Source organism: Natator depressus, chromosome 10 (genome assembly GCF_965152275.1).
Source record: "Natator depressus isolate rNatDep1 chromosome 10, rNatDep2.hap1, whole genome shotgun sequence".
NCBI classification, from domain to species: domain Eukaryota; kingdom Metazoa; phylum Chordata; order Testudines; family Cheloniidae; genus Natator; species Natator depressus.
The window spans coordinates 43,350,131-43,375,976 of NC_134243.1; the positions used below are offsets into that span (position 1 = coordinate 43,350,131).

At 44.2% G+C, this 25,846-nt stretch overlaps 1 protein-coding gene across 13 annotated transcripts in view; it reads left to right on the forward strand.

The window, feature by feature from the left end:
- Positions 1 to 25,846, forward strand: part of MYO9A (myosin IXA) — a 465,931-nt gene that overhangs the window by 369,037 nt on the left and 71,048 nt on the right. For all 13 annotated transcript variants that reach the window (XM_074965918.1, XM_074965921.1, XM_074965919.1 and 10 more), the window contains 3 exons: positions 4,592 to 4,667; positions 21,038 to 21,181; positions 22,227 to 22,266. In XM_074965918.1, coding sequence (XP_074822019.1) covers positions 4,592 to 4,667; positions 21,038 to 21,181; positions 22,227 to 22,266 — 260 coding nt within the window. The remainder of the gene's footprint in view (positions 1 to 4,591; positions 4,668 to 21,037; positions 21,182 to 22,226; positions 22,267 to 25,846) is intronic.

Consider the following 25,846-nt stretch of genomic DNA (forward strand, 5'->3'; position numbering starts at 1 on the left):
CCAAGATGATTTATTGGACTCTGAGTTCTGGGTATGAGAATCCATTTCTGTACCATACCATCAAGCTCCCATGAGTTTTTTAACGAGGCAGACCCTAGAGAACCTACCGGGCACCACAGAGACTAGCACTATCATTGTGGACCCTTCCCTAGTTCTCCTCCTCAGAGTGATTACTGGGATCCCGGGGGCCATTTTGGTGACCAGTTCTATAGGATACCAAGAAGATATTACAGGTATCGTCCCATTCAGTGTCACCAATTGTCCGTCCCCCAGTACTCTGCCCTTCTTCGGTACTGGGCAATGCACAGTAGGAGCCAGAACCTCAACCTGAGGAGATCTCACCTCCTTCAGTTAAGTCCACTTCATCTCCAGATGAGGTAGTAATGCCTACCACCCTCCTATGCTGATGATTTCAAGACATTCCAGAACCTCATGAAGAGGCTGATAAACTTTCTCCAGATCCCGCTAGAGGAACTCCAAGAGTCACAACATTCTTTGGTGGACAGTTTGAATATCAATCCAAAAGAAAAAATTGCTTTACCCAGTAAAGAGGCATTGCTATCCCTGCACATAAACTGTGGCAAACACTGGCCACAATGCCACCCACCCTGTAAGAGATCTGATAAAAAGTACTACATCCTGCCAAAGGGAATGGACCACTTTTTTTCCCATCCTATCTCTAATTCCTTAATGGTGGGTACAGCCATTGAAAGGAGCCATCAGACTTGATCTAGACCCTCTTCAATAGACAAGGAATCCAAGAGGCTGGACTTATTGGGCAGAAACAGCTACTCATCAGCTGCTCTTCAATTTCTTATTGCAAATTAAAAGGCCTTGATGGCAAAATACATCTTTACCACATACTCAACATTTACACACTTAACTGAACATCTCTCACAAGACCAGAGAGAGAAGTTTCAGTCCATCATCACAGAGACCAAGTTAGTTCCAAAAACCTCCCACCAACCTGCCCTAGATTCTGCTGACACAGCCTCCAGATCCATGGTCACACCAGTGGTCATGAGGACAGCATCCTGGCTCCAGTCCTTGGGTCTTCCTGGAGAAGTACAGAACATGGTGGAGGATCTCCCTTTTGAAGGACCCAAGGTCTTCAGTGAGCATAAGGACTTCTCTCTCCAGAGCAACCCTGGGTCACTGAGAATCTATGTGCCTCAATGAAAAGACAATTTTGTAGAATACAAACTGCTCAAAGATCTGGGCCATTCCTGTGCTATCAGCACACCTTTCCCAGGCCTCAGGAGTCCTTCAGGAGATGAGTCAAACAGCAAAAATGAGGACTGCCCATCCCTTCTTCTACTCAGTCAGACCCCTGTTCTAAGAAGCAGTTTGACACTTCAGATGAGGGCAGCAATCAACCAGCTTCCTGCAGTTTTCCCCCTACTTTGGAGATTGACTATCCCACAGAAGTTCGTCCAAAAAGGCTATTACCTCACTCACTTTGTTTCTCTTCAGGTGAGTCATCAAAGTTAACACTTCCATCCATGTTCTCTCTTTGCCCTCCTTATGAACATTGTTCTGTTTCCTTGGGTTACACATAAGCTGCACTAACAAGAGGGCTGATTTAGCTATCTAAGGGGCTTGCAAACTGGCTACCCATTCTGGTTTTGTGCCCAGGCACAGAACGTAGATCTGAGAAGATTCCCAAATAAGTAGCCACTGACCTAAATCAGTATCTAAGTTATCTGCACATTTTTAGTCTCCACCCAGTTCACTTCCTGTCTTTTGGGAGATATCACGTGATAGTTCCTGATTTGCAGTGCAGTAAATGGCATTGACAGCATCAGTGTCTTTGATGGAATACCAAACCACATTTAAAAATCAAGTTGGCTGCTTTCTTCTTCACAGGAATTAAACTCTTTCGAGAAGATCTGATGAAAGCCAATATGCAGCTTTCTGAAATCTGAAAATGCCCCCCAAACATCCCAGATCTGACCCCTTTGGCTGTACATCAGTTTGTAAGTGGAAGTTTTTCTTTTGACCAGCACCACCCTACAGGGGCAGTGAGTTATATGGTGGTGCCACCGTGCTCCAGCAAATTCAGGGGCTGGGGGTCTGGCTCCACCAATGTTCGGGGCTGGGTCTCTCCCCTGGCCCCGCCTGCCACCCTGTGCGCCTCCCCCGGAGCATCCCCCGGCCCCGCCTGCCACCCCGGTGCATCCCCCCCGGAGTGCCCCTGCCTGCGCCCTGGGCGGCTGCCCTGCAGCTCTACGCTGCGCTCCCTTGCTGGCCTTAAGCCAAACTCCTCATCCCCAGAGCCTTTACCCCCCCTGCACCCCAACCTTCTGCTCCAGCCCTGAGCCCCCTCCTGCACCGTAATCCCCTCGTCCCTGGCCTCACCCCACAGCCCAACCCCCTACCCTAGCCCTGAGCCCCTCCCACATCCCAAACCCCTCATCCCCGGCCCCACCCCAGAGCCTTCGTTTCCCCACACACACAAACACACACACACACACACACACACACACACACTGTGCAATATAGGGAAACTGTTAAACACTTACTGTTTCCAGTCCATTTTTACATTACAAAAAAAATATATCGGCTACAAGGCAGGTGGGGTGCAGGGCGGGGCAGGACTTGGACCCGTTCTGGGCACCACCAAAAATTATACAAACCTGCCACCCCTGCCAACCTAGCTGATCTCTTCATTTTATCATAGGACTTTCTTTTGTCCCAGAAGGTCTCTCTCTCATGCTTTTCCTTCCAGACATTCAGTCCAAGAGGAATTAGAGATGATATGTTTTGTGGGACATGAAGGAATTTGGGAACAGTGTCATCTCCTTTTTCCTTTTATTCACTTGATTCTGTGAAAACTATGGGAGTAGACAAAAATTAGTTTCTGAGGTGATCGTTGTTCTCAACCTGTAGACCTAACTGCAGGACAGTTTTGCATGTATCCAGAGTGGCTGGATATGTTCCATCAAAGTCCCCCCTTTGCCAATTCTGAGAGCCTCAAACTGAGAGGCTGAACGTATCTGAGAGTGGGGTGCACCAGCGCAGTTGTGACCTGAGGAACGTTGGAGGCTATCGACTTCAAAGACTAACAATCAGATTTGGATTGTTTAAAAAAAAAAAAAAAAAAGTGTTCCAAGAGGATTACAGGAGGACATTGTTACACGTCAGTACGTTTTAAAATGTCTATGGGTTGGCTTTAATTAGAACCTCCAAGTCAGCCCCTTGAGGGTCCCAGAACTCTTTTAACATAGCTATATTGGCTCCATCAGGATCTGTGAGGTAGGATCTCAGAGCTTGTTACTTAGGTCGTTTCTTTTGCAAAGCCCAAAGTAAAAGCTATACAGGCTTCCCTAACTGGCCTCGAATGTGGTATGCTGCTACAGGTTTTAACAAGTTTCCCCCTCTCTCTCATAGGAGAAGTATTCCTTCCACATGCTCACCTTTTAAGAGGACATATTTAGTATGATTGTTATCTCGGCCAGCCAGGGAGTATGAGACTTCATTCCACTGACCCCAGACTAACACTTTTTTTTTTTTTTTTAAAGAGAAGGTAGTGTTGCATTTCCTCCTATGTTTTATTACAAAAGACAATTTCGACTTCCTTTTTTCCTAGAATTTCCCATTCCCCTCCCCATCATTTTGGAGAATTCAGGGCAAAGGAATATACACTTGCTGGATGTTACGTGTATTCTAAAAAATTTCTTGGTTCACACAAGATTTTAGACAGCTAAGAAATTACATGTTTTCATGATCAGATGAAAAGGTTGTAAATTCTCTAAATATCAGTTGCTGGATGGATACAAACAATGTTTCATTGCCTGCAAACAGTTATATCTTTCCTTTATTTCTGTTAATTTCGTTGCACCCAAAACATTTCCACTTCTTGGGCAGACACAGCTGAACCATCTGCCATTAAAATCTACAAAGCTGTTACAACATACTCTCCTCACACATTTATCAGGCCTTGAAAATTGAACCTATAAGTTTCAGAGGATTCCATTTTGGCAGAAGATAAGATTACCCCCAACAGCATACTGCTTACTATGTCAGTGTATATTCATTTGTTAGGCAGGGGAAGAAGCAGTGGCATACAACAAGAAACAATTATTGGTAATTGTAGTAATCTAGCTATTTCTCTCTCTCTATCCCAACCAATTCCCTTCTTGATGGAGTGATTGACTATTATATTTCTATATTTTTCATGTTACTGCTTTGAAGTGTTTTGACTGACAGGATGCAGGTAAACTGATATCTTTATATCCGTCGTGACTGATTGGTAGTTTTCCTCCCATCTTGCTTTCTAATAGTGGAAAGTACACCATTGACAAATTGTTCACATGCTGTATTGGCGGGTGCTGGGGGAAGAGGCAGACTAGAGCAAGCAGAATTGCTAGTAAGTTATGTCTCCTTGTCAAAGAACATGATAGACGTTAGTAGTCAGTTGATATTTCAGCAGCCATGGCTCCTTCATAAACCCCTTACTTTGTATACCCAGCATGTGCCATGACAAATACATATTGCTCTTTTTCATTTGCAGCCAACAAAAAGCTGTTGCTGCTCTAATTTTCTCGTTGTGAAGAGGGATGTAAAAACTCTTGTTGATATGCTTCCATAGGTATTACCCGGAAAAGCCCAAGAACGCCCCTTTCAGATCTTCAGGGAGTTAACACCATCAATGAGAAAACCCAGCGGTAAGTCTACTCTTCACATTAGCAGGTAAAGATCATTTCAGAGGGGAGAATTTTTTTGTTCTGTTGCAGAACCACCCTGTGAATGTTTCTCCCAGGCTAACTTTGTCTTTTGCCCTTGGTTCGTTCTTGCTTTGCCCTTGTCACATAATCATATCCAACCCAGAAACCGAATCCTGTAATTGAAGTGGCAAGGATTTTAGAAGTTGATTTATAAGGAGGCGTGTGCTATAAACTGAAGTAATATTACAGGGAAATAGTCAAGGTTGTCCACCCTTAACATTCACATAAGTGTGTTTCTCATAGGTATAGAGGTCAGAATTCATCCACAGTTCTTCTTTGGACAAAAAAAAGTACTTGCGTGTTTTATAATACACAGAACTATGCATCTATGATGTGATGGGAAGAAGGTCCCATGGCACACTTTGGTTTGTGCTCCCAAAGAATTGTGGAGGGTTGTAGTGTTGAGTTTCAAATATTTGCAGATATGTTTGCAGATACATTTGTTCAGGGAATGTCAAAGGAATCCTAACTGCTAAAATGAAGATATCACTAATGATTGAAACAGTCTTAAAATACAGGTCATCTACATCTCTCTCATATTACAGGTCTGGGTCTGAAGTAATTCTACTTCTGGTGTTAGATTTCAGAGTAGCAGCCATGTTAGTCTGTATTCGCAAAAAGAAAAGGAGTACTTGTGGCACCTTAGAGGCTAACCAATTTATTTGAGCATAAGCTTTCGTGAGCTACAGCTCACTTCATTGGAGTGGCTAAGTCATAAAGGGAGCTGTAGCTCACGAAAGCTTATGCTCAAATAAATTGGTTAGTCTCTAAGGTGCCACAAGTACTCCTTTTCTTTCTGGTGTTAGAGAGATTCTTTAAGATTATAAAACATCCTTACAATTCAATCCTGGATTTTTCCATCAAGGTTTCAGTGAGGACATAGCTCATGCAGGGTGTCAGGTCTATTACACCTCAGGAGCCAGTAAGGGGTACATAAGAGGCCAGCACCCCTTTCCAAACAGTTTTTCTGGCCCATATTCAGAATTAAGTCTCCTGTTAAACAGACTGCTCCTACCTTGAAGACAGATCTAGGTCTCCTCTGTACTCCAGCTGCTCTATTCCAGTGATGCAAATGTGTCAGGAAACCTGCTTAACCAGACCCCTCAGGATTCCCCTTGCCTAAGGGCTACTCTACTTCACCCCTGCTCCTGGCCCTTGGCATAGGGGTATGGCCAGGGTGCTCCAGCAGTCTTCAGCTGCCGAAACAACTACTTGGGGTTGTGGGCAGCTGAGTGTAATTTATAGCAGCCCTGAATTCCTTTGTTTCACCGGCGAACTGGACCGGCACCAGGACAAACCAAGATCAGGAGGAATCAATGTGATCTGAAGCCACTATTTTTCCTTCTGGCCTGCCCCAAGCACAGTTATAGTGAGACCCGGGATCTTTTCTCTAGTGTTGTGGACTCTGTGTAAACCTCCCTATCAATCTGTGTAAAGTGTCCCTTTAAACATATAATAATCTCCCATCCCAGTGCTCTTTTCCTCTGATAAAGTTGAGGTAGCATGACTTTTTTAATATCAGGAAGGCCCTGAAGTTCTGTTGAAACAGACTTAAAGAATCTGAAGATGAATGAGTTTATTTTGATGTACCAAAGAACAACATTGTTCCCACAAAACTGCGTTCTTCAATTAGATCAAAATGTGTATCAGTGATACTTAACCTTAGAGCTAGCACTGTCTTGTTGGGGCGGCCGAGGCCTTTCCCATGAGAAGCAATGCCATTCCTGGGGTGAGAAAAGGAAGAGGTCTGCAAAGTCACTGTGTGATCCTCCAGGCACAATTTCACTAGAGGTTATAGAGTAGATACATTTCAGTTATACAGCATTCTACCCAACTCTAGCTTCTGTTCTTGAAAAGTAATCCCACTCTGTTGTGTGACGCGAAAGCAATGGCTGTCTCTATAGTAGACTTTTTATTTCCTTAACCTTTCCTACTAGTACTATAACTGATCCCGCTCTAACCAGTTTAACTCCAATCATGATGTGTAATTGTGTGTGCGGTGTAATTGCACTGGAATCCCTACTTCTCCATCAGAGGAGCAGAGGGAACAAAAAAGATGGACCTTATTGTTCTTTGCTACTTGCAGTCATATGCTCAACTGCATTTATTTGGATCAAAACAAAACAGCAGATAAATTCCCTGAAAGTGAAAGAACCCAGGATATCAGGATAAGAGCTAAAGCTTAGAAAAATTAAAGTGAAACACATCAGACTTGGTGGAACATGTAAACTTTTGAATGCCTGAATATTTTCTCTAACTTTATTTAATAAATAATAATAATTTTTAAAACTCATAACAAATGTCACCTTCATCCCGGAACCAAACAAACACTCTGCTAAAAAACCTGATGTCAGGAGAAACCTAATAGAAGATGTTATCCTAGCATAGTTCACTCAGGTTTTGCATTTGTTTCAAAATCAATTTTGCAGTATTGTTAGGGTTGGAGCTGATCAGAAAATGTTCCATCTTTTCACTTGGCACTGAACCAGCTAATACAAAAAGGTTCCCTTTTCCTCCGCACCTGTAGTGTTTATTCTCCACTTGCCACCATAAGCTCTTGTGAAACAGCAACTATGTTACAGGTCAGAGGTGATGACATTTCATTGATGGGTTGAGTGATCCTTTACCCAGGGGTCTGGAATCCTTCAAAATGCAAGGCTACTTAAGTCTCTCCCCCTTGTCTTTTGAAGTCAATGACATTTTAAGAGGAGTAACGTACTATTCAATGTAAACAAGGGTGCCAGAATCTGGCTGTTAATATAGAGGCTGGTGTCATTGGCTATAAATAGTGTAAGGGGTGAATCTGGCTCTGCACTTACAGTTTTACCAGTACATCTGAAGCCTGACCTGCACCACCCTCAGTTACTCCAGTCATGAGCAAAAACTGTCAGCCATACCAGAATGTGTGGGAGTTTGAAAAGAGCCCCACTGAGAGACCATTGAACCTTTCCCATTTGTCCTAAATGACATTTCAACCCAAGACTTCAAAGATAAAAGGGGTAGTGACTATCTTACTGTCATCCCACTTTTCTTCTTTCCCTTATCCACAAAGGTTGTGGGCTGATCTCCACTATGGGGAGATTGACACTGCTGCAATTGATGCAGCAGGGATAAATTTAGTGGGTCTAGTGAAGACCCGCTAAATCGATAGCAGAGTGCTCTCCGATTGACCCTGGTACTCCAGCTCTCAGAGAAGAATAAGGGAAGTCGACTGGAGAGCATCTCCCTTCGACTCAGTGCCATAAAGACACCGGGGTAAGTCAAACTAAGCTACGTCAACCAGTAGCTGGAGTAGTGTAACTTAGGTCGGCTTACCCCCGTAGTGAAGACAAGTCCTTTTTCATCACTCAGTAACAAAGCTGCCTGTAAGAGTCCTAGTATTGCTTTATTAACTGTGCTGGAATTTGTTCAGTGACCGGCCAAGAATGCATTTATTCAAGGTATCCTAACTAGTGCATGCCTCTCTATCCCAGTACTGTGTCTTAAGTAGTCACAATCTGTGGTTCCACAATACATAGTAAACTACTGAGCCATTAAATATTTTCTGTCCCCCATAACCCCAAAAGTGAAAAACAAAACAAAACACCCTTCAACATCTCATAAGGTGTTTAAATCCAAAATGCAATGACTGAATATGCGTAGGCTTGGAAGGATTACATTTTTACTGGTAATTATTGGTAAATGTCAATTTCACCATACACACACAGACTGACAAAAATATGTTCATGTATAATTATGAAAATTTTCAGATAGGCAAAGTAGGAAAAAAGCCACTTTTATTAAAGTCAAAATCTTAGTATTTAGATTTTTGAATTAGGCTCATTACAAATGTACTAGTGAATGCATATTAAAAACTGGGTGTAAGGATATTTACTTTTGTATTTTGATGTGATGCTGACAATTTGTTTTAGAAGTTTATAAAGCTTTATCTTTCTGAATCTCAGTGTCTACTCTCATTAAATAATTGTTTGCCCATCCGCATAATTTCCCAAACTGTGAAAATTTAAATAGATTAAAATAAAAAAAACTGCTTAAAAATAGGTTTCAGAGTAACAGCCGTGTTAGTCTGTATTCGCAAAAAGAAAAGGAGTACTTGTGGCACCTTAGAGACTAACCAATTTATTTGAGCATGAGCTTTCGTGAGCTACAGCTCACTTCATCGGATGAAGTGAGCTGTAGCTCACGAAAGCTCATGCTCAAATAAATTGGTTAGTCTCTAAGGTGCCACAAGTACTCCTTTTCTTTTTGCTTAAAAATAAACATTGGTATTATCTGTCCCACTTATGAATGGAAATAAAAATAGAATTCTTCCAAGCCTAAATATGCATTTGATTTTAATATCACTCACAGCGGTTGATTTTATGTTGAAGACAAATATCTATTATTTCATTAATAATATAAATTTTAATTAAGTTGTACAGGTTTTTAATGTAATTTTAACAATTACCACATACAAAACTGTCTACAAAAATAAAGATAATGATCCACCAAACACTATAATAAATCAAACACTGTACTCGGGGGGGGGGGGGGAGGGGAGAGAGTGTAACATGATTAATTAGAAATCTATTTTTAACTAAGATGTACAAACTTAAAACAATCATTCTTCCCTTCAGATTCTCATGTCAGTGCTTTCTGATACTTAATGTCTGAGCCATTAAACATTTTTCTGGAGTTAAATTAAAACCAGGAGTTTCCTCTTAAGTACAGTGTGTTACCATATGGATTGAGCCCTGCAGTGTAGCCAGAGACATTTTGAATGCAAGTCTAAGCAATGACATCATGCAAGAAGTAGCTACAGAGGAGCTCTCTGATGAATCCACATCCTTCAGCTCTCCTCCAAAGAAGTGGTTTTGTGGTTTCCAGGAGTACTATGGCAGCTAGAGGGAAAACGGCTTCACTAAAGCAGAAACAAGGCAGCATATCTGAAAACAGCCTGAAGCAGCCACTAAATAATTAAAAACATGATATCACTAACCAAAGTCTGTCAGGGTGGCTTTATTTTCAGTTCAACAGAAACTGTTTTATGTTCATTAATGGTTTAAGAAATGTGAAAAGAACAGCTGTAGATCACTCTTTTAAAACGGTCTGTTTTGCTCTGTGAAATCATTAACCCCCAATTGACAGAGGTTGCTGCTATTTATGCTATTGTTAATATGTTTTCACCCTAGAAAATATAAGTACAGAGTATTAAAATTCCCATAAAATCTTTTTAAAACCCCCCAGGAAATTTTAGTTTCTTCTTTGAGTAGATTTAGCCATGTATTCCATGTAGGTGTGTGCACACCCAGCACAATGGAGCTGGAGAATTTTGCCTAGCAGTGGTGGCACTTGCACATCATGACCATAGCCCTTCCCTGGCTATTTGAGGTAGCACCACCTCTCCTCAGTTCCTTCTTCCCGCCCATGGCTGGAGTTGGAGCTCTGTGTGTTGCTTAACCTCACAATCCTTTAGCTTTGACTTAATTGTTCTAGTTGTATATAGATAGTATCCTTAGTATTCGCGTTAGTTATTTTCCCTGGTGATGTCCTCACCAGGGTTCAAAACTGTCCGTTGTGTGTGGGGATGATTTCTAACAACGACCCTCACACAAGGTCCTTGCTCTGCTTAGGCAAGCCTCACATCGCAGAGTAGTGTTTGAATTGTAAGTTGTTCACAAAATGGAGTCAAGTGGCTAGAGATCTTCACCTAAAGCTGTACCTTCTCGAGCAGGCCACCACCATGCCTCCATCGGATTGGAGGCTGCCATTGATCTCAGTGAGTGGTACTGGCTTGTGCTCTGGAACTGGCGCCTCTCTGAAGAGGTGAAGAACCCACTCCCCACTGAGTACACTGATGAAAAGTTCTTATAAGACTAGTCGAGACCATTCCCTTTCTCGTGGAGACTCTTCTTTCTCCTCCATGAAGAGTACAGCTATTATCGGCATCCGGGATGGAGCAGGTCCTTCCAACTATTCTCCCACACTGTGTAGAGGTGTGGGAGACCCAATATTGTTGACTCTGATTCCGGCTCTTGGGCGTCCATTGAGTCCAGTACCAGTGAGGGCAATACCAGTACCTGCTATTTTTCTGCACCGGTGACATATCAGGTGGCAGTGGACCTCCTCTGCCTTTCCATACCGAGGTCCAAGACTTCACAAGGACTATGGCGTCCTCAGTCTTGCTGCCTGAATGGGCTTCTGAACCTTCTGGTCTGTTGGCACCGCATCTTGATAATCCCTTGCTGCAGACTGTGGAAGTGAGGCCATTGCCAGGCTCAGCACAAAGGACCTCCTCAGCACTAGGAGACTCCTCTGCACGGCTGCACTTTGCAGCACTGATATTATTGTGGCAGCTTTCCCTGCTCTCCATCTCAGCACCATTGGCCGCATCAGTACCACTGCTGACTTCGGTACTGACACTGCTCCCAGCAGCAGAGATGACTAAGGCATATTCAGTGCTGGCTGTGCCATTTCCACCATCAACGCTGGTCCCTTCCTCACTGTGGGCAACAGATGAGTCAAACCAGTTGTTCGCACGTTCAAGGCTGGCTCCACCTTTATCCCCTGAAACTCCAGATTCCTTGACATCCAGGTTGGGTTCCTCCTCCTGCTCTCCATCACCTGACCTGTATCCAGGACTTTCTTGCCACCAATGCCTTACCCTTGTGCCCAATGGCCCCCTTGGAACACTCCTTGATCACGGATGTTGCTATCCTCATCCTGCTCTAAGACGAGATCACTGGGCATATCGGTGGCTGGGACTGTTGACCCGCCCCAAGCTCAGACATCGGTTGTTCTTCCCCTTGTGGAGCTTCTGGAGCTGCCCCATCCAGGTCCACCTGTTCTGGACTGAGACCTGTTATTGGTGCACCTAATGACCTCTTCATTGTCCCTGGACAACTCAGCAGTGCCTGGTTCCTCCTTCAGTGTCTGAGGATTTCAAGGCCTACCAGGACCTTTTGTGATGTGTGACTGCTTCCCTGGGCATCCAGGTAGAGCTCCTGCAGGAGAACACCCATAAACACCCTGCAGCCTTTTGCCCCAGAGAAAGTGGCTCTCCCCATTAATGATGTGCTACTGGAGCATGCAAATGTTCTTTGGAGAACACCAGCTTTGGTGCCACCTATGGCAAAGCATTTGGAAAAATGTTACTTTGTCCAAATGCAGGGATTTGAGGTGTTTTACTCCCAACTGGCCCCTAATTCCCTGGTTGCAACTTCAGCAAACAACAGAGCTTAGCAGGGCAGATTTAAGTCTGCTATTAAGGACAAAGACTCTAAATGGATGGACTTAATGGGTAGAAAGAGCTACACTACCTCTTCCCTACAAATGTGAATGGCAAACCAGCTGGCACTGTTGTCCAGATACAACTTTGTAAATTGGATAACTATGTCTAAATTTACAGAACAGCTGCCCGAAGCCTCCAAGGTGGAATTTCAGAGGTTTATTACCGAACATCGCTTGGCAGCCAAGACATCGCTGCAGTCCGTACTTGTTGTAGCATATACTTCAGGCAGAGTGAAGGCCTTGGTGGTGCCTATGAAAAGCGCATCCTAGCTAGAAAATTTGGGTGTTGCTTCCAACATGCAGCAGGCTATAGAGGACTTGCTCTTCAATGGTTGGGTGCTTTTTTTTTTTTTTTTTTTTTTTTTTTTTTTTTTTGACAAACCTGATGAAAATGTGCACTCCTTCAAGGATTTTAGGGCTACCTGCACAGGCTCAACAAATATATCAGATATGAGAGGTTCCAAATCGTCACCCCATCGGCTGTCCTCCCCTCATTGACTCAGAATGACTGGTTTGCTGGTCTGGACCTTTAGGATGCTTATTTTCATGTGGTGATCCTCCCAAGCCACAGAAGAGTCTTCTGGCTCATCGTAGTGAACCACCGTTTTCAGTAAACATCCTTACTTTGTCTGTCTTCTGTCCCCCAGGTTTTTATAAAAAAAAAAAAAAAAAAAAAAAAAAAAGGACAGCGTACCTCAAGAAGAAGGGAATCCGTGTCTGGACCACTGGTTACTAAGGAGCAGGTCCAGAGAAGAGGTTCTTTCTCATGTATGCTTTATGCTGTGCTTATTCAACTGTCTGGGTCTCATCCTAAACACTGGGAAGTCAACACTGGTTCCCACTCAGAAAATTGAGTTCATGGGGCCCTAATAGCCTCTACAAGTTTTTGTCTCAGTCTGTAGTCTCAACCTTACACGACAGTTCACATGTGCCTGAGGCTTTTGGGAATCATAGAATATCAGGGTTGGAAGGGACCTCAGGAGGTCATCTAGTCCAACCCCCTGCTCAAAGCAGGACCAATCCCCAACTAAATATGAATGCAGTTTGGTTCAATTTTCCAGGCTGCACCTTTGCCCTCTTGAAGTGTGGCTCAGGACAGTTTACAGTCCAATCCTTCACCCCCTGGATAGGTTGGTCTCCTCCCTTTGCTAATCCTGGACGCCTTACAGTGGTGGACAGCTCAGGGGAATGAATGAGAGAGTTCCCTTAATCCGGTCCTTACCAACCAAGACTGTGGTCACCGATGCCTCCCTCATGGGTTGGGGAATACATCTGAGGTCACTGAAGTTTCAGAGTCCGTGGTTGGAGCAGGAAGCTTCACTGCATATCCATATGCTGAAGCACTGGGCCATCCACAATGCCTGTCACACTTTTCTAGACCACATCAGCAGCTTAGCAGTTCACATAGTTAACAACAATGCCACCCCAAGGTATTATTTGAACAGGCAAGGGGGAGCACACTCCAGGGTGCTCCATGAAGAGGCAATCAGGCTGTGGCAGTTCTGCATCGAGGGCAGTATCTCTCCCGGAGCTGATCCCTTGCCCAGGGCCCAGAATCACCTGATGGACCATCTCGGCAGGAGTTTTTCCCTGAGTCACGAGTGGTCCCTGAAGCCCAGCATTCTGCGAATCATTTTCGTGGCTTGGAGCATCCCAATGATCAACCTGTTTGCTACAAGGGACAAGAGAAAATGCTAGCTCTTCTGTTCTCGGGGGGGAGGGGGGAGAGGGCTTAGTCTGCGCTCCCTGACCAATGTCTTCTATCTCAGCTGCCAGTTGACGCTCCTATGTGCTTTTCCTCTGATCCTCATTGTTCCACGGGTCATCCTCAAGTTGAAAGTGGATTGGGCCAAGCTCATCCTCATTGCCCTGGCGTGGCCAACGCGGTGGTGGTGGTGTTTCTTTTTACCTTCTTGCGTTGTCGATTCAGCCTCCCCATCCTGACCTGTTCACACAGAATCACAGTGTTACTTCGCATCCCACTCTCATCTCCCTGCATGGCTGCCCTGTGGTTGAATGAGGAAGAAGTGCAGTGGCTGTTCAGCTCATCATACTCAATAGTAGAAAGCCTTCTACCAGAATGGAGTATTCGGCAAAATGGAAGCCATTTTCAGTGTGGTCACTGGCTTGCAGAATTCAATTAACAATGGCTTGCATCCAGGACATCTTGGAGTACTTGCTGCATCTTCAGTCAACAGGCTTTATGCTTAGCTCGTTGAAAGTGCATCTAGCAGCGATCTCAGTGTTTCATCTGTCCGTTAGTGGGAGATCAGTATTTTCCAATGCTGGAGTAGCAAGATTCTAAGCCCTGGTCTACACTACGGAGTTAGGTCGAATTTAGCCGCGTTAGGTCGATTTAAAAATGACTTCGTCCACACAACCAACCCCGTTCCGTCGACCTAAAGGGCTCTTAAAATCGACTTCTGTACTCCTCCCCAACGAGGGGTGTAGCACTAAAATTGACCTTGCTGGGTCGAATTTGGGGTAGTGCGGACGCAAATCAGCAGTATTGGCCTCCGGGAGCTATAGAATCGTAGAATATCAGGGCTGGAAGGGACCTCAGGAGGTCATCTAGTCGAACCCCCTGCTCAAAGCAGGACCAATCCCCAACTAAATCATCCCAGCCAGGGCTTTGTCAAGCCTGACCTTAAAAACTTCTAAGGAAGGAGATTCCACCACCTCCCTAGGTAACGCATTCCAGTGTTTCACCACCCTCCTAGTGAAAAAGTTTTTCCTAATATCCAACCTAAACCTCCCCCATTGCAACTTGAGACTATTACTCCTCGTTCTGTCATCTGCTACCACTGAGAACAGTCTAGATCCATCCTCTTTGGAACCGCCTTTTAGGGAGTTGAAAGCAGCTATCAAATCCCCCCTCATTCTTCTCTTCCGCAGACTAAACAATCCCAGTTCCCTCAGCCTCTCCCTCAGCGCTCCATTGTGACCGCTCTGGACAGCACTTTGAACTCGAATGCACTAGCCAGGTACACAGGAAAAGCCCCGGGAACTTTTGAATTTCATTTCCTGTTTGGTCAGCGTGGCAAACTCAGCCGCACAGGTGACCATGCAGTCCCCTCAGAATCGTAGAGCATAGAATGTTTCTACTCTCCCCCTATCATCTCCGTCCCTGAGGTTATCACAGATTAGAAGGTGGAAAAAACGCACTCGCGATGACATTTTTTCCGAGCTCATGCAGTCCTCCCACACTGATAGGGCACAGCTTAATGCATAGAGGCATTCAGTGGCAGAGGCCAGGAAAGAATTAAATGAGTACGAAGAGCGGAGGCAGGATGCGATGCTAAGGCTAATGGGGGAGCAAATGGACATGATGAAGCGTCTGTTGGGGAAGCAAATGGACATGATGAAGCATCTGTTGGAGCTGCAGGAAAGCCAACAAGAGCACAGACCCCAGCTGCATTCACTGTATAACGCCTACCCTCCTCCCCATGTTCCATAGCCTCCTCACCCAGACTCCCAAGAATGCGCAGGGGGAGGCTCTGGGCACCCAGCCACTCCACTCCAGAGGATGGCCCAAGCAACAGAAGGCTGTCATTCAAACAGTTTGATTTTTAGTTTGGCTACAATAACCAACGTGGCCTTGTCCTTCCCTCCTCCCCCACCCCACCCAGGCTACCTTGTCCGTTATCTTTTTTTTTTTAATTAATAAAGAAAGAATGCATGGTTTCAAAACAATAGTTACTTTATTTTGAATGGGGGAGGGTGGTTAGCTTACAGGGAATTAAAATCAACGAAGGGGGCTGGTTTGCATCAAGGAGAAACACACACAACTGTCACACTGAAGCCTGGCCAGTCATGAAACTGGTTTTCAAAGCCTCTCTGATGCGCAGCGTGCCTTGCTGTGCTCTTCTAATCGCCCTGGTGTCTGGCTGCTCAAAATCGGACACCAAGCTATTTGCCTCAACCTCCCACCCCGCCATAAATGTCTCCCCCTTACTCTCACAGATATTGTGGAGCACACAGCAAGCAGCAATAACAATGGGAATGTTGGATGCGCTGAGGTCTGACCAACAGTACCAGCGAGCTTTTAAACGTCCAAAGGCACATTCTACCACCATTCTGCACTTGCTCAGCCTATAGTTGAACTGCTCCTTACTACTGTCCAGGCTTCATGAGCCATGGGAGTAAGGGGTAGGCTGAGATAGGTGCGACCATGTGGTGCTGCCGGCTGGGAGAGCAGCCTGAGGCAGATGCCTGTAGCTCGCAGGAGAGCAGAGTTGCAGTGGAAGCAGTGGAGCCGTACACAATGCCCTGGAGGTTGCTAGGAGCCGGGCAGGGAAGACGTTCCCAGAACCCCCGGCCAAGCTACATGTCTGACGAGGACGGCACCGTCTGCTGCAGAGTTACAGGAGAGCAGAGTTGCAGCGGAAGCTGTGAAGCCACACACCATGGACGAGGATGGCTAGCAGTCCTACTCCACTGTGTGCTGCGAAGGCACCCAGGAGCTGCTGCTGTGTAGCAATGCCAGGTACTGCAGGTGCTTCTGTGTCGAATGCTTTGAGGTCCTGGTAGGGCAAGGTACCTCGGCCAAGGCAAAAGAGCAAGAGCCCTGGAGCTGTTACATGTGTCAACCACAGAAGTGCTACGAGGTGTTACAGCGCCAACCGGACTGGAAAATACGGCTGCAAGACTTCTTCACCAGCAACAAAGGACAGGAATATGATGCACCTAAAATCTAAAAAGGCCCGCACGTTTCCCAGAGTCACTACCTTTCATAACAGAACATCAGTGATTCCACTGGCTACTTGGATCACAGCAGCCCCCACAGTAGACTTGCCCACAACAGCAGCGTTGACGGTGAGCTGAGCGGTCTCCATGCTTGCCGTGGTATGGCGTCTGCACCGGTAACCGAGGAAAAAAGGCACGAAACGATTGTCTGCGGTTGCTTTCACAGAGGGAGGGGCGACTGACGACATGTAGCTAAAACCACCCGCAACAATGTTTTTGCCCCATCAGGCATTGAGAGCTTAACCCAGAATTCCAATGGGCAGTGGAGACTGTGGGAACTGTGGGATAGCTACCCACAGTGCACTGCTCTGTAAGTCGATACTAGCCACGGTAGTGAGGATGCACTCCGCCGACTTAATGCGCTTAGTGTGGACATACGCAATCGACTGTATAAAATCGAGTTCTAAAAATCGACTTCTATAAAATGGACCTAATTTCGTAGTGTAGACATACCCTTAAAAGAAATTCTTCATCTCCATCTGCCAGTTCGGGTACTGGTTCCTTTGTGGGACTTTAACATGGTCTTAGCAGCTCTGATGGGACCTCCATTGGAGCCTCTGGCATCTTGACCCTTTCCTCTCTTGTGTCAAAAAAACTGCATTCCTGATGGTGAGAACATCCTCAAGGAGAGTCTGTGGGTTGCAAGCTTTGATGGCAACGCCTCCTTATATGCAGCTCTCCAAAGATGCAGTGACATTGCGGCCGCACCCAAAATTTGTGTCTAAAGTGGTCTCTGTCATTTGAACCAGGCGGTATAGTTGCCTGTGTTCTTTTCTAAGCCACATTTGTCCCCTGAGAAGCAGCGCCTTCGGAGGTTAGATGTCAGATGATGTCTAGCTTTCTTCCTGGACAGGATTACCTTTTTTGTGCTTTGCCTCATCTGTTTATCTTGTATGTGGATGGTATGAAGGGAGAGGCAGTCTCTCCAGACGATTACTAAGTGGATAACACCCTTTATTAAGGCAGCATGTGAAATAGCTTCGACCCTGCCCTTCGGTGGGTGTAAGCTCATTCTACAAGAGTGCAAGCTACATCAATGTTATTCTTAAGTGATGTCTCCAATATTGGACATTTGCAGGGCTGCCACGTGGTCATCCGTACATACGGTTAGGAACCATTATGGCATTACTACAGTGGCATCCAGAGCAGATGCAAACTTTGGGAATGCAGCTTTCCAGTCCTTTGTTTAAGTAGTCTCCAAGCTCGACCGCTGTGGGTACTGATTGTGGGTCACCTAAGTGGAATACATGACTGCATCTACTCAAAGAAGAAACAAACAAAATTCTCCAGCTCCTGTGCAGTGGGCATGCACCCACCTAAGTGGAATACACGTCTGCATCACATCTTGAAGAGCCACCGTTACAGTGAATAACCATTTCTCTTCTCTTTTAATGCAATTTAAAATTCTATTCACAGACTTCATGGAGAGTCTCTTTGTAACCATGTGCTGTCTCAATCTAAAGGGTTCAAAGGCCAGATACTATGATGAGCCATAGAGTTTAAGGCTAGAAGGGAGCACCAGATTGGCTAGTCTGACCACCTGTATATAGAAAAGGAGTACTTGTGGCACCTTAGAGACTAACCAGTTTATTTGGTTAGTCTCTAAGGTGCCACAAGTACTCCTTTTCTTTTTGCGAATACAGACTAACACAGCCGTTACTCTGAAACCTGTCACCTGTATATGACAGGCCACCAGCGCCACCTAGCACCCGCACCCTAAACCCAACCAATAAAATTAGACTAAAGAATCCCAGCACTCAGGAGACTAGACTGTTATGTACCACGGGCAGACAATAGGAGGGACTGAGGTGCACCAGTGCCCAGGGCCCTTGCAATGGCAGGAAAATGGTTACGTTGAATGGTGATCGATAGGACTGTAGTAAATATAGGTTAAACCATTTAAGTACAAAATGAAGAAGAAAAAGGCCCGGAGTAATAGTTTGCAATTCCATGTTCAGGCACCTGGGCTTCATTCCCAATATCACTCTCTTGCACTGCCTGCTGGAGAGACTGAGTCATTCTGCTTCGCAATAAATGGGCTAAGTCTTCTGCTCTTAGAGCTTGTCTAGATGAATAATTAGTGCACAGCAAGCTGGGGTGTAAATCCACAGTCACTAACAGTCCATGTGGATCCTGCTACCATGTACTAAAAGTTCCCAGGTTCACATTGACCTACGCTGCTTTGAAACAGGAGTACGTCCATGCACACTAGGGAGCTTTTAGGGTGCAGTAGCTGGGTCCACATGAACAGTTAGTGGTAGCAGGCTAGCGCACTGTACGTTTGCATCTCAGCTTGTCATGCCCTAACTGTTCATCTAGATAAGCCATAAGATGGTTTTGGTTCCCTGCTCCAGTTACCCTTCCAATTACCCCTATTCTGTTTTCCACCTCAAATTCACCATGTCTCATTATCAGCTTCAGTATAGTGGATCTCCTTTCAAGGGGCATAGGGAGGCGGGTGCCCATTCTCAATTTTGCTCTGATTTCCTAGGTTGTCCTCCTGCGTGGATCCATGTTTTTGTAGTAGCATAAGGATCTGCCAGGCTCACCTTCCCCAGCCAGGGCCTGGAAAGGATGCATTGCAGCCAGTGAATCCAAGAGTTCCTCTCATGTAGACCACTCCTCCCCTGACGGCTAGGGACCATGCACTTTTCCTTAGGTAAATCCCATTCTGGCAAGCTTCTGAACAAAACCTGTAGGAACTAGACAGCAGCATGGAGAGGTGATCTCTTTGCATACAGGTCAATTGCTGCTGCCACATACATTCATCTATCTGCCCCTCCCACTGGTGTCCATTCAACATTTCCATTCCCCACCAATCTCTTCTGGCACTTGCTGTGATGTTCTCTCACTGCATGCTCAAAAGAGGCCCTGCTAACCTCTCCTATCACCAAGTGGTCAAGAGCAGAACACGGGCTCTTTCAAAGAATTTTGGTGGAAAGGGGAATAGGGGAGTTCTCATTAGAGCTGGATATGCCAGCTCCTTTCTTGCCCAGATAAGTCCAAGTAACTTGCCTGAGTGGAGGCATCACTCAGCTCAAGATCCTGCACTTTGGATCTCTCCCAGGACCCTGCCCAGCAATTGGGAGACTTGTTAAGGCTGAGAGCCCATCTGTGAAGGCACAGAAGATGGAATTCTGGGAGCAACTGATGATTAAACCCTTTCTGCCTTAGGCTGTTTGTAAATTACACACACTGGTAAAAGAATGAGTCATAGCTCCCAGGCCAGAATTGATTCTGCGGTGATTGTCTTTTGAGAAGTTGTTCTTTCTTTAGAACAAAAATCTCTGTGACAGGAAACTAGTGGCTGGTTTTAAAAGGAACCATGATTTGATGACAAGGCAATTGTATTCAGTAGTTTGGTGGCATATTGCTCCATGGCCCAAGCTGTGGGCCTTCAGGACTTGGGGGATGAGACAACTGACACCACTCTACTTTCTTCTCTAACTACCCTTTTGATGTGTCACTTCATCGGTTTTCCTTCCTCCTTAGCAAGAATCTGGCTCTGGTAGTTGACTTCCAAACAGAACAGTACCTGATTGCCACTTATTTAAAGGGGAGAGACTTTAGGTCACGTCTTCCAGAACCTTAAAGGCACATATGTCTGGCAGTAGAACATTTTTCTGGAACACTTTCTGCTCTGTAACAGAGTAGGAAAAATTGGATAGGTAATCCTTTGTTTGCCAGGTTAGACCAGGTGCAATGTGATGATTCTCTTTGTGACAGACTGGTCGTGTTGGGGTTAAGGTCTTGAGTTCATAGCATCTCCTTTCCCCAAGATGTTCTTAGGCATTTTGCTTTCTTCCCCTTCATCTTCCATGATGGAAATGACTGTGAAACATGGGACACCAGACTAAACTGTGATTTTGTGGCATCACCAGAAGTCTTAAACTATATCATTCTAGGTAGCAGAGAACTGAGCTGAGTTCTAAGCTCTTAACCAAAGTGCTTCTAGGGATATATAATTATCTACTGATCAGAAGTATCACTTTGTGAATGAAAGAACTATAGGCTATTGTGCTCCTGCTCACCCAAATAAATATTTTATTCTAAAAGTACTTCAAAATACAGCTAGGTGACTAGATGACGTCTAGGTTTTGTGTATGGTACTGTGAACTTGTGTGGGAGTGGATGATTGGTGATTGGTGTTTTCTAATCACACGATTTTATACTCGGTTAATTTAGAACCTTTCAGCAATTGTAATGACTATTTTCAAAGCCTTCTTTTGTTAAAGAACCAGGTAATAGATGTGTTTTTAAAATGCACATTGTGACTGACCTCTCTCTTATTACAGTGATACCTATGGAGTTGGCTGGACTGGCAGGATGGGAATCCGACAAGGCCGACTCTCTAGTCCTAGCTCCTTCCTAGACAAAGATGGGATATTTGTTAATTCAACCAACAGCAAGCTGCTGGAGAGGGCCCACGGCATTCTCATGTTAGTACAAAAGGCGTGGATTTTGGCCTCATTCCTAGAGTGTGCTGAGTTGCATGGGTAATAACAAAAATGTGAACAGCCAGGGCAAGAGAACTACAGCAGCACAACATGGTGCTAATCCAAAAAGTCTGAGTTCCAAGTGGACTTGGATGTACCAAGGCTTGGATATATTGTATAAATATACTGTAAACATGATTAGTTCAGTCTCTTAGCATTCCAGGTTGATAGCACCTCTTCTCTCCACTGTGATCTCTTCCCACTGGAAGAGCAGGCCTACATTTGTAGAGACAAGAATAGGGAAGGGGTAAGAAGTGCTAAGGTCAAGTGATATGACAGTGGTGCTCTATAGTGACACTAGAGGGAAGAGGCTTCCACTAACTGGATCACTGAAACAAGATGTGGAGATGATCTACTTCAATTTGAGAGGCCTGGGTGGCCCTTTCTTAGCCCATGTTGTTGATATATAGTCCTACTTCATCGTAGGTTTCAGAAGAGGCTGCCAGATTAGCCATAGGTAAGGTACTACATGTGGTGTGTTAAAGCAGATGGGTGAATCTGTTCCCTACATATCCCCTCTCGCTGTTCTTCACAAATAGCCAGTTACCCCATTATTCACGATCTGTAACAATCCAAATTTTTGAATGGATTCACCTTCCCTTTTGTCCCACCCTCTCCTCTCCCAGACGCACACAGGCAAAGAAATGGAGAAAACGGGTATGTGGAATGCATACTAAACCTGGCTATTATGCAGCTTACAGGAAAACATTGCTATAGGTGGTTTGAAGGGTCTTTTTCATTAACTCGTGTGTATCCATTCTACTAAATATGTTTTTTCTTCTCAGTTTGTACGATCTCAAATAGTGTCAATTCTTTCTGACGTGGGTATTTTGACTATTGGCACTGATGCCAAAGATATTGGGGCTTCCGAATGGGAAATCTCAGCTTCTGCCATGAGAGGGTTAAAATGATAACTCAGCAGTAAATACATAATCCCATTCTGTAACCTTATGCCTGTCTTAATATGGCCCTTTTATTGTTTCCTTAGGCGAAACAAGAACTTCAAAGCCAAACCCAATCTCCCAAAGGTGCGTGAACAAACACATTTACCTCTCTTGTTCCTGGAGTATATAAGGCAGCACATATACTGTATGCACTGCCGTTAAATGTTAACTTCTGTTTAATGTATACTTTGTCAATTTGAGGGGAGCCAATTCAAAGTGAATTGTTCATCTCTAAAGTGTGGCTTACCAAGTTGCTGTTGTAATATGAAAGCTGTGCATATCAGCTCCAGCCTGATCTGGTGAGGTTATTCTTTATTTTATCGCAATGAAAGTTAGCAGAGTTCTCGGGGACAGTTGTGTTCATTTGTCCTGGAAGAGAGCTGTGCAGACATTGGACTCCTTCCTGCTCAGATGCTGCTAGCTATTTTTTTTTAACCTTCATTTTGTGAAGTTAAAAGAGAGCCAACAGAGGAAATATCGCCACAAGGGTTGAGGGAGGTCTGCATGTTCATTGCTGGGCCCACTTCAGTTTAAGTCTCTAAACTGAAAGAAATGTCCAGGGATCACTCAAAAAATTTTGTACTTGATATATACAGAACACTTTTCAGGCCATCTACCTTCATGGTGGAGATTTCCTTTCCTAGGAAAATGTTTATAATTAGTTAATTACAATATTAGAGTGCTGTATTATATTGGTAACTTCCATTCTATTTAAAGTGCATTTTAAACATTCCTGCTGCTTCCTTTATTTTCTGGCAGTACTTACTGTGCCTGATGGCATAAGATGAGAAGAGATCCACCATCTATCACTGGCATAATTATAGCATTTTATGGTCATTATTGACACTGCTTTGATTAAAGAATGTCTGGTTTGTGCTGTGTGCTTTCCAATAAGAATTATATTTAATTAAAAACGAACCACAAAATGTAAGCACGCAATACTTTTGAGGGTGCAAGATTTTTAAACACAAAGACTTCTCCTTTCATTTTGTTGACTTCTATTCTAGACAGATTGTGGAATTAAATGGTTTCACTTCATCTCAAGTGGCTAGTAGACCAAATCACAAACCCATCAAGTATCATTCTGTATAGTGAGCAGTGTCTATTCATAAAATGCATGGTACTCAATTACAATAATGTGGAGAGAGAACAGACTTTTTTTGATGGCAAGGGTTGGGTTAGAATGTGGTAGGGTGGTATTCTGTTGCAGAGATCTTATCAGAAGCACCAGAGTGAGTGCTGTAATTTGAGGAGGGCAATCCATATTTGTACGTTAAACAGTAGAGAACAAATAATCAAGTGCTGCTTCTCCTATAGGAACAAAAGGAAAAATTTGTACTGATGCATAACACATTATACCTAAATAAGTATAGAAATAAGCGAAGGAGGTTAGCAAATTGAGTTAATTGAAGTAGCCATTACATATTTGGTTTGGGGACAGTATACTTCAAGGGGATGGACTTGAACTACTTTTTTTCCATCTCTAACTAAACTAACTCACTCCAACTAAAATCCACTACTACTTTTTTTTTTACTTGTGTATTTCAAGCAAAGAAAAAAGTCATTTGAGGATTTCTTGCTCTCGCTTTCTCTCTCTCTCTCGCTCTCAATCAGTCAAAGCTCTGACCAAAACCAGTAGAAAACTCTTGTCTTCCATCAACAATTTCCTGTTCAAATGAATGAAACCAAGGCTTGCTAGTTATGTCTAAGTGCACAACTCACATTCATTTGCTGTATGCACGTAATACATTTTGCAATGGTCATACGTTGTGATTAATACCTCCTTAAGATAATTGGTGAAAGTTACAAGTCCTTGTGTGCATGTTTCAGTTTATCTGCAGATGCAAGAGACAGCTGTGTACTGAGGGGTAGACCAAGCACCCAAAATTTACCTAGTTTCAGAACCCATTAGCAACTTCCCAGACACATGGGGGCTGCATCTCTATTCCAGTAGGAGAGTCTGGCTGCTGCAGAAGGCAGAGCTGTGCTGTTTGAGTTGAGTAAGCTGAGCATTGTAGGTTTAGTAGCCTGTCCTTGTTGCCTATTTGCAATATAATATGTAATCTCAGCAGAACATCAGATTGTGCAGTACAGTGTACATGCCAGTGGGGGATTTTATTGATCAAGATGGAGCAAAGCAAGTAGGAGCACATAGTTTCCACAAGCCACACCTGTGACAATGATGGAGGATTTCCATAGGGCACATTTTGGGAGTCTGTGATTTCTGAACTGCATTATAAAGTTATTGTTGCTCCCAAAAAGGCTAGAAAGGTGCTTTAACTGCAACATAATTGTTCGAATTTTACGCCTTGAATTAGCTACTAAATTATATTGGTTATAATTCTTATTTTTTAATAATGCTTTACACTTGCTATGTGCCATACTGTCCTGCAGCGGCTCAGGAGCATGAGTACCAACCACAAGGCAGACTGTTAAGAGCCAGGCCGCAAATGCCAAATTGGCTTTGAGTTCTATACTTAGATTTCACCAACCAATTATTACCTGTAAACTCCGCAGGCACTGTAACAGCCTTAACATGGAGTAAAACAGGCCCCTTGGGTACCCTGATCTGTCTTGCCACTCAGGTGAGCATACCTTTGTGATAATGGTCCCTTACACCAAGAATCACATCAATAGTCCGGTTACTCCCAGTTCCAAAAGAGCAGTCACTTACCCCAGGTCAATTGCATCTTACATCTCACAAAGACAACTCTTGTAGCCAATTCTATAACAAACTATATACAGATTTATTAAAAAATGAAATGAGCTATTTTCACAGTTAAAGCAGGTAAACATACACACAAATGAGTTGCAGTCTTAAATTTCAAAAGGTAATAGAATATTCTATAATAAACTATAACAAGCTTTATATGTCCTTTAAGGCTAACTGGCGTTCTGTTGCTTATGCCTAGAAAAACCTTGCGTCCCAAAGTCCGAACAGCATAGAGGTCCAGTTCCTCCTTGTTAGCGGGTTTTATTCCCTTCTCCCATGAGCTGTGGGCTGCGAACTCAGCTGATGGAGGAATCCACTTGCATGACTCATCTTCATGGGGTGGGAGAGCAGAGCACCACAATCTTTTGTCCTCTTTAATGTTCCACAATAGTCCATCTGGTGATGATGGGCCTTTCTTCTTGGCCAGGATGTAACAACTTCTGTTGGAGACTAGCACTTCACACTAGTTAATGTCTCTCTCCTGTCTGGTGATTTACACAGTGTCAGAGGCTCACAATACAAATGTTTATGCATTACCTTACAGTATGGGATACAGATTTTATAAGTAAGATTAATGCATGCAGCAACTCACAAGCATTCAATAAAGTCTAAACACTTTCTGATAATCCAAATACCTATGTTAATAATACTAACACAGTTGAGCTAGACTGATTCCAGCTCTGTAGTTCTCACTGTTGAGACAAGGGGTCCTTCGCATGAGATGGCATCTGGTTTGCCAGCATCATACCATATATGAACACACAGCATGCATTAAATATAAATAGACTCTTCTAAGCTTTTGCTAACTTGGAGCATCAAAGAGGCCTGAAAATTATGCATATACAGGAGCAAATCTACAAAGCCACATGCTCCTATGACTGTCACTCATCAGCTCCCTCCCATAACCCTTTCCTGTGGTCTACACAAACCTGCTGTGTTATGTGCATGTTT